Here is a 20,000-nt window from a genome sequence, read left to right as displayed (position 1 = left end):
TATGATGATGTGAGTCATCCAAGAACAAATTGTGCTGTATTAGTGCACATCACTGAAACGTACAGTAAATGATTAGCTGGAACTAACGTAACTTCAAAGGGCCAGTAGGGTATGATGAGAGGGAGAGGGCCCTGGTTAAGGCCATTAATTGAGGGAGAATGATTAACAGGAAAAATTAGGCAGGCAGAAATGAAATGCCCATCACCATTATTTGGAATCTGGAATTTGTGTAAAACATGAATATGCAAGAAATTCGATTGAAAAGAAAGATCTTTCAAATATAATTGATGACGTGCTGGAGTGGATGTTGACTGTTTACAAAGATGCACATATTTTTATAGTATAGGTAAATTCCAAGAGAATGGTGCAATATAGCTGAAAGCATGTTTCCCAAATTCTGCTATCGCAGTCGGGACGTGATATGAGATCATTCTGTAATCTCGAAATTATAATATCCACATTGCACAGCTTTGTATACAAACAAATGCTTATCAATGATAACTCACTCTTCCAAGAGCACACAAAATGTTAGCACAGACAGTAAATGCAACTGCTTGCGATTGCCTTGACTGGCATGCTTGATCAAGTAAAATGGGTGTATCTTCTTCAATAACAGTAGTTCAGTCTCAGATACTGTAACAGTAGTTGACATTGATTTGCATTGACCTTTTTGCATATTTGCTTAAACTTTGCACAACATTTGGATTGGAAACATGACTGTTGACAAAGAGGGAGACTGGGATATAGACGGACGGGGAGAGTGAAATGCAGACAGACAGAGAAACAGAGAGAGTGAGAGAGAGAGAGAGATGGAGCAGCTGAGCGAGTGCCCACACTGAGCAGCCGAAGGGCCTCGCATGTCGACGATCATGCCGTCCAAGTTGGCAAGCACATGAATCACATCAAACAAAGTAAGCGCTCCCTGGGTGAGAAGCGCTTACATTCAGTTAACCCTCTGCATCCCAACACACGCACACACCCCTTCCTGTGACTACACACAACCTCTTAATTGTCACATGACAGGTTTACAGGTGTAAAATGGTGGAGAAAAAAAAGGTTCCATACAGCAATGTGTCGCTGTAAACGCTTGCACACATACACGGTACACACGGTCAGAATTTCACTGCAGTAAGCTGTGCGTGGAGACAAACACGCGGCCAGAGTTGCAAATCACAAATCAGATTAGCTCAGTGTTGGCTGTCCACTGCTGATGGACTCAACAATAGCCTCACACCAAGGCCGAACAATGTACAATTCTAACAATTGACAGTAACAACAAAAGAAGCAAACAAAAAGCTTTGTCAGTATGTGGACTAAAGCTGGCTCTGAAGCCATTCATGAAGGTTAGGTTCTTTTAAAATGAACCGCAAAATTTGAGGGCGAGTGACGTGCCATGATTCATTATGATGGCAGCAACCCTGTGAAAGCAAGGTACGTGCCAGTAGAGTGAAGCCTTGGGGTTGAGGGCATGGGCTGACTCTTGTGTATCAGGTCTGTGACAGAAGTCCCATGTTCCTTGATGATGGAAATAATTGAGTGCACAGACATTTCCATCGTCACAATCGTAATGTGTTAATGTTGACTGCTTGTTGTCTGTTAAGGTAGCTTGCTAGCTGGCTCCCCGCCGCAAAGTGTGTTCCAAACACCATGCTGTGAGAACCAGGAAGAGTGCTGTGTGACCCTGGTGTGCCTAGGTCATGTGATATGGGTTTGACTATTGCACCATGCCTAGTACAGGACACATAAACACAAGGGCGTAACTGTGAGTGTACTGTTGTGGTTTCTATAGTTAACCAGACGGTTATTAGCAGTGGGTGTGTCCACAGCAGTACTGAAACACAGGAAGCCAGAGAGAGGGAGAGAGATTTATTGTTGTTTTGAATGATTCCCCATTGTATTCAAAATTGTGGCTTTGCTGATGGGACATTTAAGCCAATAAAGCCATTAAATTAGAGATAGACATGGCAAGCTTTGTCTGTCTGTCTGTCTGTCTGTCTGTCTGTCTGTCTGTTTGTCTGTCTCTCTCTCTCTCTCTCTCTCTCTCTCTCTCTCTCTCTCTCTCTCTCTCTCTCTCTCTCTCTCTCTCTCTCTCTCTCTCCCTCTCTCTGGCAGTGGGATCAGACAGAGGATTAGGCCTCCTGCCTCAGTGATGTAGCACTGCCACACACACACACACACACACACACACACACACACACACACACACACACACACACACACTCTCTAAGAATGTCAAACTTGCCAAAACTGGGGGCATAATCTTAATCTAGCAGATTGTGGTTCTTCCAGTGTCTCCTACATTACAGCATTGTTTTCCTGTTTTATTTTTTAAGTGAATTCAGTAAACTTCTTTAAGTTAACAGGAGTGGTGATGTCCCGCTAATCGTCACAATACAGTTATATATTATCTACACTAGACTCTGAAACTGTACCAGAGTGATGAACTTTGATGATTATCTTAAAGATTTTTAGACACTGGATAGGGGCTTGCTCAGGGGTCAGGACGAACCTCTCTTGGCTTGTGTACGTGCCTGCCTAGGGGAAGGCGTACACTACAGTAAATCAGGGCAAACCTTTAGTCACCCCCATTATCGTTAGTAATGGCTTATTTTGTTCTTGGCTTGTGCTATTCATCTGCCCCGCATGTCATGCCTTCATCATTAACAAACATTTTAGCATGTGGATTATTTTACATCCTCCCTGTCCATGTGTCAGCACCCGTATTATTTGCAGTTGTGTGTGTGTGTGTGTGTGTGTGTGTGTGTGTGTGTGTGTGTGTGTGTGCGTGTGCGTGCGCGTGCGTGTGTGTGTTATAAAAAGTGTGTGCGCTAGTACTGCCGTTGTGTGATCATTAATCACACTAGAGCGGCCAGCAGGACACTGCTACCCTAGGGAGAGATGGAGAGAGAGAAGGATGGAGGGAGAGAGAGAGGTGAGACATATACAAAGAGGCACAGGGAGGAAGGAAGAGAGATATTTTATTGCGCCGCTGTGGGCTTTCATGGATATGAGACGTAAGACTAGCTTCAATTCAAATAACATACACACAGCGAGTCTGTTGATTTACACATAACACGCACGCACGCACGCACGCACGCACACACACACACACACACACACGCCTATCCTCTGACTCACCTATGAGCTCAGCTGGTTTGCATGTTTACCCAATGACCTCATCTCTTTATGGGTGGGCGTGTGTTTGCGTGACTGGTTGGGGTGAGTTTCACTGATACGAGTGAATGTTAATTTAAATGTGAATAATATATATTTATGTCTATCTACCCTGCTGAACCTAAAGTTCAATCAGGATGATGTTTACACTCATGTGCGGTCCATTGTGTAAAAACGCTTGTGTAAATGTGGTGCTGGTGACTTATTATGGGGCAGCGCTTTTTAATAAGCAGACTGTGCACCGTAAATGCATTATCTCTCTCTCTGTGTGTGTGTGTCGTGACATAACCAACCACGTGTGTCCTCATCACACATAGTCATGCCACTCCGGCACACTTCACTTCCTGGCTCTCAGCCAATGCCCTTCTCCCTCACTACGACAGACAGGGCCACCGGCCAATCACGTCACGTGGAGTCAGAGCCAGGGTGCACTCTTGCATGGATGAGTGCAAAGACACACACACACACACACACACACACACACACACACACACACACACACACACACACACACACACACACACTCACACGCGCACATACATTTGGGTCATACATTGTGTTGACAGTACTGATCATGTGATGTTTTATTAAAGAAAGGAGAGAGATGATGGCGATCTCTTCACACTCACTCTCCCACACATGCACATTGGAGAGTAGCGTGCACATTGGAATTGGGTCATCCCTATATCACTGATAGTCACTGATCAGGGGTTGACACTAAGGTCTCAGAGGCACTTGCCCGTCGGGCAAGTACAGGTCATGTTCTACTTGCCCAAAGTTCATGCCCACTTGCCCGAAAAGTAAATCACCCATTATAAAATGATAGGTACGATTGTAATTACCGCTCAATTTAACACTTATTTCTTTACTTTATGGGGATGTGCGATAAAAAATGTCACACCTCAATACCTAGCTACGTAGCTATGATTGAATATGTCTATGGTTTTACAATATTATTTTATATTTTTAAGTGTAGCAACAGTAAAAACAGCACATTATAGGTAAAGAGTGCTATTATTTTACTTTCCACAGACCAGAAGACTGCCCACGCTGCCCACGTTCAGGTGTTTAGACAAATATCTTGTGTTGTGTTTGTAGACGGTTGCGTCCCCTCTCAAATGAGCACTTGCCCGGACGGGCAACCTGAAAGCAAACTTCACCTGCCCTAAAGTTTTATTTACCTGCCGGGGGCAGGTGGGCAAGCCTTTAGTGTCAATGCCTGCTGATATCTCATTGAATGGCACTGACGTGCTCATTCTTTTGAATGTAGCACATTTTCACTCAGACGTCAGACCCCAAAATAAAAAAGATTGACATGCTTGTGGGCTGTACAATGCGTTTTGTATATTGTCAAGTTTAATGGGGAATATATAGTGGGGGGAGGGTGTGCGTGCGTAGCAGCCTGGGGGTGGGATAGATAATGATGGGCAAAAAGGAATATGAAAAAATGTTGGTCCAAGACAATATTTGGTTGAATGTTCATTTAATTCCAATTCATATACAGGAGCTCTAATTTGACCACCCCCAAAACTGTCACATAATGTTTGTCACATGTTTGTGACAAACGAATTGGATTGGTTGGTATTGTTTATTCTGTCTGAGAGGAGAACCAATCAGACTGCATTCTTCTTTAAACCCCATTGGTCAGCTTTGTCTGACCAATTGGGTGACAGCACCCCCTGCTGGGTCTTGGCGGGTCTGAGCCAAGGGTCAAATTGGGTCAGAGGGGGTGTAGTACTTTATGAATGTATGATCTTTCACTACACTATCTGTGTACACACTGTTTTTTAGGGTTTACATTTTATTGCTTACTGTAATAGTTATTACTACTAGTAGTACCTTACTTGTATTATAACGAAGGTTACGTATTTAACCAAGGTTATGTGAGCGATTGGATCACTCCAATGTATGATAATTCCCTCCGCTAGGCGGAGGGAATTATCATGTATTGGAGTGATCCAATACAGCGTTACATAACTATTATTACATTACTTATATTATATCTTGTACTATACAGTATGTTGTACATTACTTGCACAAGCACAGTCTGGCGGAGTCTGCCACACCAATATTTCACTGTACATAATAATCTTGTACTTGTATGTGTATGTCAAGTAGTCTTTGAAATATTGTTTGTCTTTATGCATGTGCATCTGTCATGTGCGCGTGTCTGTTGTCTGTATCATGTATTCGTTGTGTGTCAATGCAATACATGATGTGTGTTGTGTATGTATTGTCTGTAATATGGCTTTGTTGCGTGTGGACGTCTGTCATGACTTGCGCATGTGTGTCTTTTACTGTCATTTTTATGTGTCACTAGTGTGTGTTTGTAGGCCAGGGTGTACACAAGATCATGACAAGGGTGTGTTGTGTATTGAGTTATCCAGCAGTACAATAGCCGAGTAATCAACTACAATAGAATAGGAACAGCTCTACTAACTCACATTGTAGCCGCACAAAAGACTGGCAAGCTTCTTTCATTGTTCTGGCTTCCTCACTCTCCCCATTTCACTGTATCTGTTACTCTCTCTCTAGCTTTCAATCCCCCCCCTCTCTGTCGTCTGGTCCATCTGAAATTGAAACAGCAAGTAGTAGTGATAGCCTCTGGCTACAGCAATCTGTCCCACCTCGCTGTCCCATGTCTCCTCTCCTCTTTCTTCTTCTCCTTCACCTTTTAACTTCAGATCCCTCTGTACCAAACGTGTGTGTGTGTGTGTGTGTGTGTGTCTGTGCGTGTGAGCGTGTGACTGTGCAATAACTTTAAGCAGTCCGCAAAAGGCTGGCTGCTTCATGTCATTGGACCATGGCACTGAGAAGATTTCACCTAGAAAATCTGTACTGTTTGAAGTTTCTTGTCTTTTATTTCAAGGTTACTTGACCAACAGTGAAACGCTTAAGTGAATAACATGGTTTGATGTTCTGTCTCAAGTATGTGCAACAAGGCCAGGGTTGTAGGAAACCACCAAACAGAAATTGATCAAAAGATCAACATTTTTCCAAATGCACTAAAAAAACCTTTCCTACAGTATCTATCGTGTATTATTAAAGTAAGAACACTTAGATGTAGATGCTTCTTGAAAGAGCTTAGCAAATATGGAGTCTTGAGGTACGATCATGACTAAACGCTCTCTCTTTGCCTCTCTCTCTCTCTTTCCATTCAGGACCTGGAGTTCCATGGGGTGATGCGCTTCTACTTCCAAGACCGAGTGGCGGGGAACTTTGCCACCAAGTGCATCCGGGTATCGAGCACGGCCACCACCCAGGATGTGATCGAGACGCTGGCCGAGAAGTTCCGACCAGACATGCGGATGCTCTCCTCGCCCAAATACTCCCTCTACGAAGTCCACGTCAGCGGGGGTGAGATATGACACACAGACTGAGTGTGTGTGTGTTAGGGATGGGACCATATGAACATTTCATATCACGATTATTGTGACCAAAGAAATCGCAATTTACAATATCGATAAATTATAATATTGCTTATCGTCCCATCTCTAGCCTAGGTGAGACACAGAGTGTGTGTGTGTGTGTGTGTGTGTGTGTGTGTGTGTGTGTGTGTGTGTGTGTGTGTGTGTGTGTGTGTGTGTGTGTGTGTGTGTGTGTGTGTGTGTGTGTGTGTGTGTGTGTGTGTGTGTGTGTGTGTGTGTGTGTGTGTGTGTGTGTGTGTGTGTGTGTGTGTGTGTGTGTGAGTGAGTGTGTGTCTGAATATAACTGTGTCTTTCTCTCTGCGTTAGAAGAGCGTAAGTTGGACCTGGATGAGAAGCCTCTGGTGGTTCAACTCAACTGGAACAAAGATGACAGAGAGGGGCGCTTTGTCCTCAAGAATGAAAACGACATACTGCCTAAGGTACACACACAAAAATAAGTGTACTGCTATACTGACTTTTGATTTCTTAGACTACATTCATTCTCTAACCTTAACAGGAACACTCGATCCACAGACATACATATTGCCTCATGATCTAAAACTAACGTCCCCCCCCCCTCTCTCTCTCTCTGTGTGTCCGACAGAAGAGTCAGAGTAACGGCCCAGATAAGGAGAAAGATGGTGTGATCCAGAACTTCAAGAGGACACTGTCCAAGAAAGAGAAAAAGAAAGAGCAGAAGAGACAGAAGGAGTTTTCCCGCATCCCCGACGGGGATGGACCGACGCTAGGCCAAGAGGACGGGTAACACACACACACACACACGCACACACACACACACACACGCGCACACACACACACACACACACACACACACACACACACACACACACACACACACACACACACACACAAGCACGCGCTGTCATCTATCTCTCTCTACATGGAGACAACCCGTCCTCTCTTTTGTAAAGAACAGGGTGATGTGAACTTTGAACCATCTCTGTCCCCTGGGGGTCCGTTCACCTCTACTCTCTAATCCATGTCTTTCACTTTCTTTACTTTTCACAGTCTATTCTGACAGAGACTGCGGTGTATTATCTATCCTCAGTGTATTATTCATCAGTAACACTGTCTTTTTTTTGTGGTGATGTAGCGACAGTTGATTCCATATAATTTTGCGTGCATACATTTTTGCTTACTTATTTGCCTTTCAGTCAATTATGTTTATTCTTCCAAATGCACCCATAAGGGCTCACTCTCAGAGTTAGAAATGGATTAACTAACTCTGACTGCTTTACTGTCTTATCGTCCTGCTTTTACTCAGATTATCCCTGTTTCTCCCTTTGTCTAAAATCCATGGTATTTTGGGGGCCTAATAAAAGTCACAAATGTCTTTTATTATTATATATATTTTTCATTTAGAGTTCCCTCACGTTTTCTTGGACATTAGTCATTCCAATTCCTAAATAGCAGATAACACGACACTCTTGCCACTGCTGATCCCATACTGGTTCATATGCCATTGAGGAGCCTCATTGGGAGGATGAACGGATGAAAATTAAGCCCTGACCCTAACTGGACCCTACTGGGCCGAACAATTACCATATTTGTTGGCCAGAAACCCGAAAAGGTGTCATCATGCTCTTATTGTCCTCAAAGTCACGCATCCAACAAGCGTCCACGCCATAGTCTCCATGGTGGTGTATAGGGCCTTTACCCAGCACCTGAGCACCCCGATTCATGAATGTCTTGAATGAATGTTTCTGTTTTCGTGTGTTGTAGGGAGAACAGTCGCCTGGCGGCAGAGGTGTACAAAGACATGCCAGAGACCAGTTTCACCAGAACCATCTCCAACCCAGAGGTGGTCATGAAGAGGAGACGGCAGCAGAAACTGGAGCAACGTATGCAGGAGTTCAAGAGCAATGATGGCAGGCCTGATTCTGGTGTGTGTGTGTGTGGTGTCTGTGTGTCTAAGGTTTGCTTGGGTCACATCCCCAAAACTATATTGCAATGTTGCCCTGCCAATCTACCACAGTATACTATATTTTCATCCATGATATTGTGCAAATATTGTTACTTACTTTGATAACATCACAATATTCAATATGATCAAATACCATCCCAAGCCCACCACCGTCAGTATGGACAAATACTTTCCATTTGGACCATGGCGCCGAGAAGGATTTCACATGTGCGCACGCAAACACATACACACTCACTCTCTCTAGAAGCTATGAAGCAGAACAACTAAGTGAGACAGATGGACATAAATATACACACCAGTCTGGAGGCGTTCACACAGACACTGTGTATTTAGTGGGTAACTCGCTGTGACTCAATTACCTAAATAACATTATCTAACACACACACACACACACACACACACACACACACACACACACACACACACACACACACACATACACAGCTGTAGCCAGAATCCACATATGCTCACTCATTCACTCACTCACTCACTCACTCACTCACTCACTCACAGAGAGAGAGAGATACTTTATATATTATACTGTATAGATAGATACACTAACCCATAGATAGATAGATAGACAGACAGATAGAGACACAAACTCTATCACTCTCTCAGCTAAACTACATACACAATGTGGTCAGACATTGACGCTGGCTTCCATTCCAAAACACTTTGTGTGTCATGGCATTTCAAACGGGTTTCCTCTTGGCCTTTTTCCCCCTCTATGCGGCGTCCTCCACCACAGAACACTGTTTGAGTTTGTTGTGGGATTTTACTGAAGGCGATAATTTCTGTACTGACGCAAAGCACAGAATTAGACATTTCCTCTGCGCAAAGTCAGCAGAACAAAGCCAGACGAGGGCCAGTCAGTCGTATGAACTGCTGCCACCGATTCCACTCTGAGAACACCATTGTGTGTTCCAACTTGAGTACAAAGAGAATCATGTTGTTTGTTGTCCCTCGGTCTAACCACAACATGACATAAAGGCTCCAAGTTCAACCCCCATTACTCAGCCGTATATTTCTTGTTGCAGGTACGTGCACACATAGACATCAAAGGGGGCTTGAGCCCCTGACTGTAAAAAGTGCACTCTCCAGACCATGTACAGTATGCAGTTTTTAATGAAAGAATACAAATGCCCTCTTTCCATGCCATACCTAGGCAGCATTCAAGAGATTTGCCTTGTTCAACTCTCCTGAACTTGAATGCAGAAACCTATATTGAAAGAATTGCCTTCTCCTTGTAGAAATCCATGCCATACGCCACATCTACAATACTGACTTGATTAAGCTTAGATCAGTGTGGTATAAACTTTATACAGAGCACTGAAAATAGCAGACCTGGCATTGTGAGCTTGGAGGTCTGCTATTTTCGACCAAAAGGCCAATGTCAGTCCCTGCCTCTCTAACATTATCTGCACGTCCATGTCTTGTTGAAGGATCCTGGTGCATCACACTGAATGCCCCTTATTTATGTATTTCTCCTTTTATTCAACCAGGAAGTTCCATTGAGATGCAAGATCTATTTTACAAGGGAGACTTGGCCAGGAACAGCAGGAACAATGACCTGCTTAGTGCTTGCTTACTCATTAGTTGTCTAGGTGACACAACTCCTCCCTGTCCCCTGCACTCTGTCTTTCACAGGGACACTGTCCCTGCAATCTGTGTCCCAGAGGGTCAGTGTGTCCTTCAGCCTGTGTCTCAGAGGGATGCTGTCCCCTGCAACCTGTGTCTCAGAGGGACACTGTCCACTGCAGCCTGTGTCCCAGAGTAACAGTCGCTTGCAATATGTCTTTCTGAGGGACACTTTCCCCTGCTGCAACCTGTGTCTCAGACTAAGGCGCACCCATGCACATCCTGCTGTGTGTAATATGGCAATGGAAGTCTGTTCAAAAGACTTAAGCAAGGCTGCGTTTTGAAGTTAAATGTTTTCATTGGAACTGAGGATGCATCCACACATTCTGCATTATTTCTCTTTCCGTTTAGTTTGGAAAACGTACACTCCTCTCGAGTGGATTTCTTTTACTGTGTGGACAGTGAAAACTGAACTTTTTTGAAAATGTGACTTCACAGCTGTGACATGGGGCCAATTTATACTTCATACTAAAATACATTTCAGTTGCTGTCATTGAGCAACACGTCCGTTTGGCAAAGTATAAATGAGGCTTTGCGTTTCTTTGTGCACTCTCATTGCGTCTCTGCTATGAGAGTGTGATTTCATTGTTCTTGTGTGTGTGGATAAAAATCTAAACCGTTCCACGTGGATGGGGATATTTTATTAAACAGAAAAACATTGCGTAACTTAAAGCTTGATTTAAACTTAGGCAGACAATGGTGTCCCACACCAAAAAATAGCAGATCTACAAGCTCTCAATGTGTCACATTGCAAAGCATAATGAGTTTGTATACCTGCAATTTTCATTATGGCACACTGTTGCTCAACAAAGTATAAATCAGGCTTAAGAGTTGCAGTGGCATGCATGTGTGATTTGAGAGTTGTTTACTGTGTGCCCAAATGTGCACTTCATACAGTATACTGTACACTAAACCGTTTAGGACTGAGGTTTTCTGAAAAACTTATATAATATTTATTCAAAAATTACAAAAACATTATGTTGCTGTGTCGTCCCTGTCAGGCAGAAACCTTGTATCTCCAAGTTTCAAATTTGTATGTTTTTTTTTTATCCCGTAAATTAAGGCCCTCATCATACAAAAGTGTCACACAAAAGTAGTGAAAATAGCAGATCTACTGCTTGTTAATGGGCTATTTTCACAATCGTTTTTAAAATAATAAACAAAAAAGGAAGGTTTTGGACATACAAGGTTTCCACCCGACAACAACCCTAACAACCCTACGTAACATAACAACCCTACTGTACATACAGTAGCAGCAAGAACCCCGAAAGGGGTTCCCGTCTTGAAAGGTATAGTTACAAAATGGGGTTCTCGTCCAAAATGGGTTCTCGTCCAAGATGGATTAACGGTGTATACTGTAATAATTCATACATACGGCTTACGTTAATATTACATATAAATAGTCAAGAAATTATCTTCCTCTCTGCATCCTTGCCCTCCTCATTCTCTGTCTCTTGTCTCCAGGAGGAACGTTGAGGATCTACGCAGACAGTCTGAAGCCCAACATTCCCTATAAGACCATGCTGCTGTCGACCACAGACACGGCAGACTTTGCCGTGGTGGAGGCCCTGGAGAAGTATGGCCTGGAGAAGGAGAACCCCAGAGAGTACTGCATCGCACGGGTAATGCAGTTCAAATTTTAATTTCCATTGTGAATGGAAATATTATTTTAGTTTACGGAGCACAAACACCAATGTAAACCAGAGAAGTGTTGAGGTACATGCATAAAAACATCAATCCCCTCTGCCAGTCACATTACATCACATCGCATGACATAACTTGACATGACATGAGTGACACGACTCGACATGACAAGACACAGAATAGCATAAATTTCACTAACTTTGCATTGTATGGAAATAGCCAAATGCATTTGAATCCACCAAATGGCTGTGATGTTTCTTTTTGGGTCTCAATAATAACCGCACTGTTGGATGTCGTTGCATCACATCCTTCCCAGAGGAAATTGAACATTGGCTGCAAAGTGAAAATCACATCAAAACGGTTGGGGAGTGAAATTCTTATTGCGTTATTTGGAACCACCAGCTGTCGCTTCCATCTAACTCACAATAACTAGTTTACAGTGGCGACATGCAGTGCACACACGCACGCACGCACGCACACACACACACACACACACACACGCACACGCACACAGAGAGAGAGAGTGAGTTCTGGGTACAACTGCAGGAGCTCCAGTGAGTTGGAAGTGAAAAGGTCTGGCTTTTGTTATTAGAAGCACAAAACTAAACAATGATCTGTACGTGAACCAGCCATTGGCCACATCGACTCTCAGTCAAACCTCATCACCAGGGTAACGGAGAAGATGGGGCATGCCAAGAATGCTTTTAATACGATTGAATGGTGTTTATGGGTGCTGCTTCCTCTTGCCCGCCCCCTCACACACACACAACTTGACCAGCAGATTGCAGTTGCAGGAATGTATTTAGCATGCAGACCTTTTGAGAAATGCAATTCAATTACCATCAGAAAAAGTGCCGTGGTAGCAGCTGTGTGTGTGTGTGTGTGTGTGTGTGTGTGTGTGTGTGTGTGTGTGTGTGTGTGTGTGTGTGTGTGTGTGTGTGTGTGTGTGTGTGTGTGTGTGTGTGTGTGTGTGTGTGTGTGTGTGTGTGTGTGTGTGTGTGTGTGTGTGTGTGTGTGTGTGTGGATCCAGTCACCCTGTCTGTTGTCTACAGCTGCCCCCATCTTCCAGCTCTTTGACAGACTCCAGCTGTAACCAATCGCACAAAACAACAGTTGTACTCGGAGCCAATCAGATCAATAGGCCCCAAGAGACCTTACTGCCTCTTTTACACACACACACACACACACACACACACACACACACACACACACAATACTACTTTTCTGCAAAATACACCTGGCTGAGTACAAGGAAATGCCATTAGCTCATTTATTGAGTGTTGGGACACAGGCAGTGGTAGCATGGGAATCTGAGACATGCTGCCCTGAATGCCAAGCCTTACAATTGAAATGCTTGTCGCCGTTTTGATTGAAAATATTAATATATATCTCTAATAAGCTGCCTCACTTCTAGCACTTATTCTTTGTATAAGCTCTTGTTGCCTATCTGTTTTGTTAGATACTAGTTATGCAGATATTGGTTGGTTTCTTGTTCACTAATAAAATGAATGGAATTGAATGGTATTACTATTTAGAGAGAAATACTGTATAGTTGTTGCTTGATGATGTGCAAAATGTTATTTAGCATGTTTGATGTTTATCTGGTATCCTAGTTACTTTGTAGCACTAAATAGTTTTCCTTTGCACTCTATTTACTTACCCTGTCATTTATTGACTAGGGCCATTTACTCTGAACTTGCACTTGTCGTTCTGGATAACAGCATACTGTATGTGCTCAATGCCTACATTGTAAATTATAATCTCTACAGCAGCTAAGCTAGAGAGAACAGGTACAGGAACAATATATATATTACGTAACTAACATTTCCCTTTTCTTATTCATGTGAATACACAGTAGATTAGTTGTAGGTATACAATTATTATTATGTGGCTGTTTGTAAGATTCTGTTCGTTTTTGATGTGATTGTGCACTGTTTCCCTCTGCAGCAAGACGAGAAGACGGGTAAAGAGGTTATCCTGGATGATGCCGAGTGTCCACTGAAGATCTTCAGAGACTGGCCTGCTGACAGAGGTTACACACACACACACACGCGCACGCACGCACGCACGCACACACACACACACTAGTAGTGACTGTCAAATATACTATGTGTTTAGTTAGTTTTTACTTAACCACATGAACCCTAGCATCCCTATTCTTTCATTGCAAACATTCAGCAAAAATAGCCAATCTGCAAGCCCACAATGCAACATGTTGTGAGCTTATAGATTGGTTATTTTCAGCGAGGAGATTTGGTGTAGAATGGAAAAAGGAGAGGATTGGGGGACCCCAGGAAATGAAGTATGTAGGAATTAAGTGGTTAAATATTATCGTATAATACATATCCTTTGCATTGTCTTTAGTTTGACTCTCGTACATGGTAGCCTCAGGATTGTCGGGTTTGTATTCGTTTGGGATGTGGGATCTCCCCATTTATTACCAGCCACACCTTAAAGCTAGCTTCTGGAAAGGTCACCATAATTTATTTTCTATTTCTCCTTGTCTCTGCTTCCCCCTACTGGCATAAGCCTGTCATTACCATCCCCTACCATACAACCCCAGGCCATTTGAAGGGAGTGCATTTGAAAGGTTACTTCCGATTGGGTGTTTTCGATAGATCAAGATAAAAAGCAAACAAGAGCTTATGACTTTGACATGTTTCATACAACAAAACAATCTCCACAAATCAAAGCACTTTTAGATATTTTCCAAATCCGACTCAAATTCAAATCTCCCTGGCTTATGTTAGTTGAAGACTTTATTTAATACATGGATCCAGAACCCTATGATAAAAACCATTGGAAATTTGTCAAGCGAGCCCACCGCAAATTCACTTTTCATGTTTTAGGACTGCAAACTGTCGCTTTAAAAATGTTCTACTAAATAAGCTGGCTGAAATCTAACAAACATAAACTTATGCCATGTGAAATGCAACATACTGTACTGTACAACAATGCTATTCAAATAAAGACTGTAGTGGTGGTTATGGAAATAACCCTGTTGTTCATGCACAAGTGGTCATGATTAGCAGAACCATTTATGAACTCTTAAGGAGCAAAGTAATCATAATAGTAAGTGGCACCTTTACAGTCAACAGACAAATCCTAGATGAAAATCTAATCTAATCGCAATGAAATAAACATGTGCTCATGCATGTGTATACCAGGAGCCTTGGTGTTCCAGCTGAAGAAGAGACCTCCAGACTACCAGAGCAAGAAGGGGAGGAAGGCGGAGGACAAGGCCCAGCGAGGGAAGCCCCTGGACGGATCTCTGCCCCCAGAGAAACTACCTTACCTAGTGGAGCTCAGCCCAGGTAGCTGCTTCTACAGACACACGCATGCACGACACACACACACACACACACACACACACACACACACACACACACACACACACACACACACACACACACACACACACACACACACACACAGATCAACAAAGATCAAAGTATGTTGCTTCCGCTGTACAGTATGTCTTGTAGTTGTAGTGGTGAGTAATTAGTGCAGTGACCACCAGGAGGCAGTGTAGCTGCAGTTATTACACTAGACAAGCAGTCACCAGTCCTCTTGTCTGCCAAGGTGAGTGGGAACGTCTTGCTACAATACACACTCCACATACGCCAAGGATTTATGATGGGCACAGTTAGGTGTTGTACATCATGGGGAAATAACGGGATGTTAAAATAGAACTTGTTTCTGAACCATTGGGTAGGTAGAGGACAGAAAGTGGTTTGAGAGAAGATCTGACAGAGTCACAGAAAAACAACAACAGAAAAGTGTTCAAATGACCACAAGAATTATGTCTCAGTTTCTTTGCGCAATCAGTTTGAGACACTGCGCTCCATGTTATGAACAGATACTGGTTCATTGTTTAAGGCACACCTGATGTTCTGGCATGTGTGAAGTCCGTGTTGTAGCTAGGTCTGTAGAAGAATTGCTCACTTTTGGATGGCCCTTCACCCACTCTGCCCCCATAGAATGCCGTTAGATGTCCCTTTCTTTTCTATCTCGCTCTCTGAGAATTTCCCAAATTGCTCTTGTCCTCCTGGGTTGAGGATTTCTATTTCAGAATTTTGCCGGCATGTGGTTACACATACTAATTGAATATTTTTAATTCAGTCAATTTGTCAAATGCAGAATGAGAGGAGTTAGAATATTTGCGAGCTTTTTGCGTTTAGTGAGACGCCTGGACCTTGCAAAAAAAAAAAAACGGACGTGTCCAACCCCCTTCTCCTCCAGCTCTAACAGCTTGTGTTTGTTGCCACTGATCCTCTCCCCTCCTCTTACCTTCTTTAGTTCCCTTTTAACATGTACCTGCTGGTTTCCCAAACACTACTCGGTGCCTTTACTTCCACTAACGGAAAACAGACAAAGCTGTCGCTAAAAATGTTTTTTTTGGGAACCCAGCGTGGTCGTGTTCCAGCCTGATGCCTACTGCACTAACCCTGTCTGCTACTTCATCTACTGTCAGGTTGACTGCTTTACTGGCTTTGGGAAACCTTCCAAGAGGGGAAATTGAAACGGTGTTTCTGCAGAATTTCGGTTGCTGTGTGTGTGTGTGTATGCGTAGAATTTATGGGCACATGGTATGCTGCATTTCTTTCCTCCCTCTTTGCTGCATTTTCACCCTCTGCTCTGTGTGTGTGCGTTTGTGTGCTTGTGTGTGTGCGTGCGTGCGCGTGTGTGTGTGTGTTTCCTTCCTTCCCCGCCTTCTTATGGCATGGTGTGTGCGTGTGTGTGTCTGCGGCCCTACTCTGCATGTGTGCTACTACCTACCTACCTGCCTGTCTGCCTAGGGCGAGGGAATCACTATGCCTACTACGCTTATCGGCACCACGAAGGTAAACCAATACACCACTCCTGACCTCTCTCTCTCTCTCTCTCTCTGTTCTCTCTTATGTCCTTCGTATGTCTCCTGCTAGGCTGATTTTCCTGGCAGGGGGTGTGGTTTGAGTGGCGGTTTGTTTGGTATTGATTGATTTGATTGAAGAATTTATTAGAAGCTTGCAATAAGAATAAGTACAGTTTCATGGCAGCACAAATCATTGGTACAAGGTCAACTAGGAGATCCTAGTAAGCTTTACGGCTTATTTACACAGGAACCACTTTATGTATATCATATAACATTGAAAGACAGACGGATAGAACAGAGTACTTTGCATAGGATAACATCAATTACAAAAGCAGAAAAAAATAAGAAAAACAACAGAAGTGGACTATTTACAAGAAGGAAGCTAGGGATTTGCACTCCTTTAAGGCCTGCGGTAGGGCGTTCCACATGTTGGTGGTATAGCTTGTCCCAAGTGAAAGGATTAAATGTGAGGTAAGATTATATTTAAAGGAACACTGCATATGGAAACATTGCTATCCTCTACCTCCATCCACTGAAAAATGTGTCAGGTTCACCTAGGTCAGGGGTGGGCAACTTTGATGATGGTGAGGGCCACTATATTTCCACCTTAACTCCAGAGGGCCGCATTGCATATTGCTACTTCCTACTTTGTCATTCTAGTATCTCATACAAAAGAAGCAAAAATAGCAGATCTACAGCGCGATGCGTTTTGAGCTTGTAGATCGGCTATTTTTGCTTCTTTTGAATGATACTAGAATTATTTTTTGTTATTTTTTAATTGGAATCCTGAAATGTAACCTTTTGATTTAATTTCAAACACATTTAGTTATATATTCATGTTGACTTTATGAACCTAAATACAAATACATTGGATATAAAAAAAATACATTTGAATACTACTATACTAGTCATTACGCTACTAATATAGACTGACAGAATTAAAGCAGGTCATGTTTGGAATTGTAACAGCTGAAATCAATAATAGACTATATCAGTATTCCGGTATTAACCAGCGGGCCGCATTAAGTGAAGGTGAGGGCCGCATGTGGCCCCCGGGCCGCCAGTTGCCCATGTATGACCTAGGTGAACTGAAAATCCTTTCATGGTATTAGTAATGTGTGTGACACTGGCTAGCTTGGGGCCAAGCCTTTTCACATCCTTTTAAGGGACCTGTGGTGTCACAGCTGGACCAAAACACAAGGCTTGCTAAGCAATGCTGATGGACTTAAAGAAACATATCCATGGCTTTAGTTTGCATGTATACTAATTGCCCATTGACTATGATTACAGTATAGTTGACATTACCGCAGTATCATTTCTGTCGTCTTTGTTTTTGGTCAAAGTGACCGTGACTTGTAACTTAAGGCTGTGGCATATTCTTGCTGAAACAAATACGGCGAGGTAATGAGGACAAAATGACATTGTGGAGTACGCGTTCTTACCCTACCTTGTAACAGCGGGCGACTCTGGGCAACGTTGTCCAAAAGATAAACTATTTTCATGTTTTTGGGCGACGTTTCCCACCATCGCCTCATCGCCTGCTATCGCCAGTAGTTGCCGGGTCCCATTGACATAACACACTTCTGGAAAATAAGGCTGTTAGTTCTTAGTTCTTCCACCTCCAGGATTTTCTTACGAGCTGAACACAACAGCAGACACAACGTTTAGTGTGATTGGTCATAAACTCAAGGGGCTCATGATTTATATTATTTCAGTTCTACAATACACCAGCAACTTAACTTGGTCAGCGTTGAAGAAAGGTTGGGTGAGGAGTTTAGGCTGCGCAAACCTCTATATTCCCTGTCTGAGCGACTACACAACCACTCTGTAGTGTACACTGTGTCTGTGCTACAAATTAGACAAATATGTCTAATTGTGTGGGAGGTTGTCCAAGGTCAAAATGACCGTTCCAGCACTGTATACATTAAGCACTCAAAGCAGAGCTGCATCAAGTATAAAACAAATTGGTCCTCAGAGAATCTGTTTGGTTTCGGTAAGCCGAAAAGGACTTGTGAAGAATGCTGCCATCTGTCATCATTGGGCTACATATTATGCAAACCACCGTTCTGGTCATTTAAGTCCACCAAGCCTTGCATTAGCAAGCCTCATGTGTATGCTTCCAGCTGTCAGATAGCTAGCGCCTCTCTAGCATCCCTCTAGACTTTGGTTTATGTTTTTAAAGGGTCATCGTATATTGACTTAGCATTTGAAGTGCCATACTTGAAATCTCTTTTCAAAATCACTGGTGTTTGGGTTTTAATCTTCTTGCCTAATCTGCTGCTTTGCTTTTTACTAAACAAATGATTACTAATGAGCAATCAAGTACTAATGAGCAATCAAGACATCCCAGTTCCTTTCCAACCTCTGTTAAGTCTGCCAAGTATGCCAATCGTCTGATTATTATGTTTATTTAATGTATTATATTTCAGTTCCATCTATCCATACTGTTGAATCAATGGATAGCTTTTAAATAAATTACGAGGTGTGTGTGTGTGTGTGTGTGTGTGTGTGTGTGTGTGTGTGTGTGTGTGTGTGTGTGTGTGTGTGTGTGTGTGTGTGTGTGTGTGTGTGTGTGACTGAGAGTGTGTGTGTGTGTGTGTGTGACTGAGTGTGTGTGTGTGTGTGTGTGTGTGTGTGTGTGTAACTGAGTGTGTTAGATAAAGAGAGAACATGTGTCTGAATGTTCGTTTGAGCATGCGTGTACTTGTGTTTGTCTGTCAGACTCTACCCAGTACTGACTACCGTATATACTCTGTGTGTGTGTGTGTGTGTGTAGATGGATCAGACTCTCGGGATAAACCAAAGTTGTACCGCCTCCAGCACAGTATCACAGAGGTGGGCTCCGACTGCACAGATGATGGAGCAATCCAGGTACTTCACTTCACTTAATTCAATGAATCTGTTTGCTTTTAGCCAGAACAACTTTACAATGTCCAGCTTCTCCCTCAAAGTACTTTTGGGCAGAATGGTGGTAGATATAAGACATTCTGTATCCCTGCCAGGTCATTACTTTTGACACCGACTCTAAATGTATATCTTATTCATTAGTTTATTTATTTCATGTCCAATATATTGAAATATGTGACCATATTACAGTGTATGTGCTGTGTAGAGTATATACCTTGGATTCTACACAATAAAGTTCTCAGTGTTATCTTTTTGCAACTGTAAAAATGCACTGTTTTATCCATCATGTAAATTTACATAACTTGTCTACACTACACACAGTACATACTGTATAAGCAATGACTTGCAGGTATTCTCATGTTTATCCTTCATCTGTATTCTTTTTTTGTAAAGATATTTTTATTTAGACAAAAGTCACAATTTTTTTAGA

The 20,000-nt window shown here is 42.8% G+C and overlaps 1 protein-coding gene across 4 annotated transcripts in view; it reads left to right on the top strand.

Annotated features, from left to right (window-relative positions):
- The window catches only part of afdna (afadin, adherens junction formation factor a), a 129,393-nt gene that overhangs the window by 45,164 nt on the left and 64,229 nt on the right, over positions 1-20,000 (top strand). For 3 of the 4 annotated variants that reach the window (XM_080745269.1, XM_080745268.1, XM_080745266.1), the window contains exons 2-9: positions 6,336-6,531; positions 6,909-7,021; positions 7,186-7,343; positions 8,325-8,485; positions 11,629-11,786; positions 13,756-13,840; positions 14,976-15,122; positions 19,440-19,534. In XM_080745269.1, coding sequence (XP_080601395.1) covers positions 6,336-6,531; positions 6,909-7,021; positions 7,186-7,343; positions 8,325-8,485; positions 11,629-11,786; positions 13,756-13,840; positions 14,976-15,122; positions 19,440-19,534 — 1,113 coding nt within the window. The remainder of the gene's footprint in view (positions 1-6,335; positions 6,532-6,908; positions 7,022-7,185; positions 7,344-8,324; positions 8,486-11,628; positions 11,787-13,755; positions 13,841-14,975; positions 15,123-19,439; positions 19,535-20,000) is intronic. The other variant, XM_080745267.1, reaches the window with a different exon arrangement.

This window comes from Nannobrachium achirus (genome assembly GCF_963921795.1).
Source record: "Nannobrachium achirus genome assembly, chromosome: 16".
Taxonomy (NCBI): domain Eukaryota; kingdom Metazoa; phylum Chordata; class Actinopteri; order Myctophiformes; family Myctophidae; genus Nannobrachium; species Nannobrachium achirus.
Note: the sequence above shows the minus strand (reverse complement) of the source record. Positions and strands in the feature narration are given on the sequence as shown.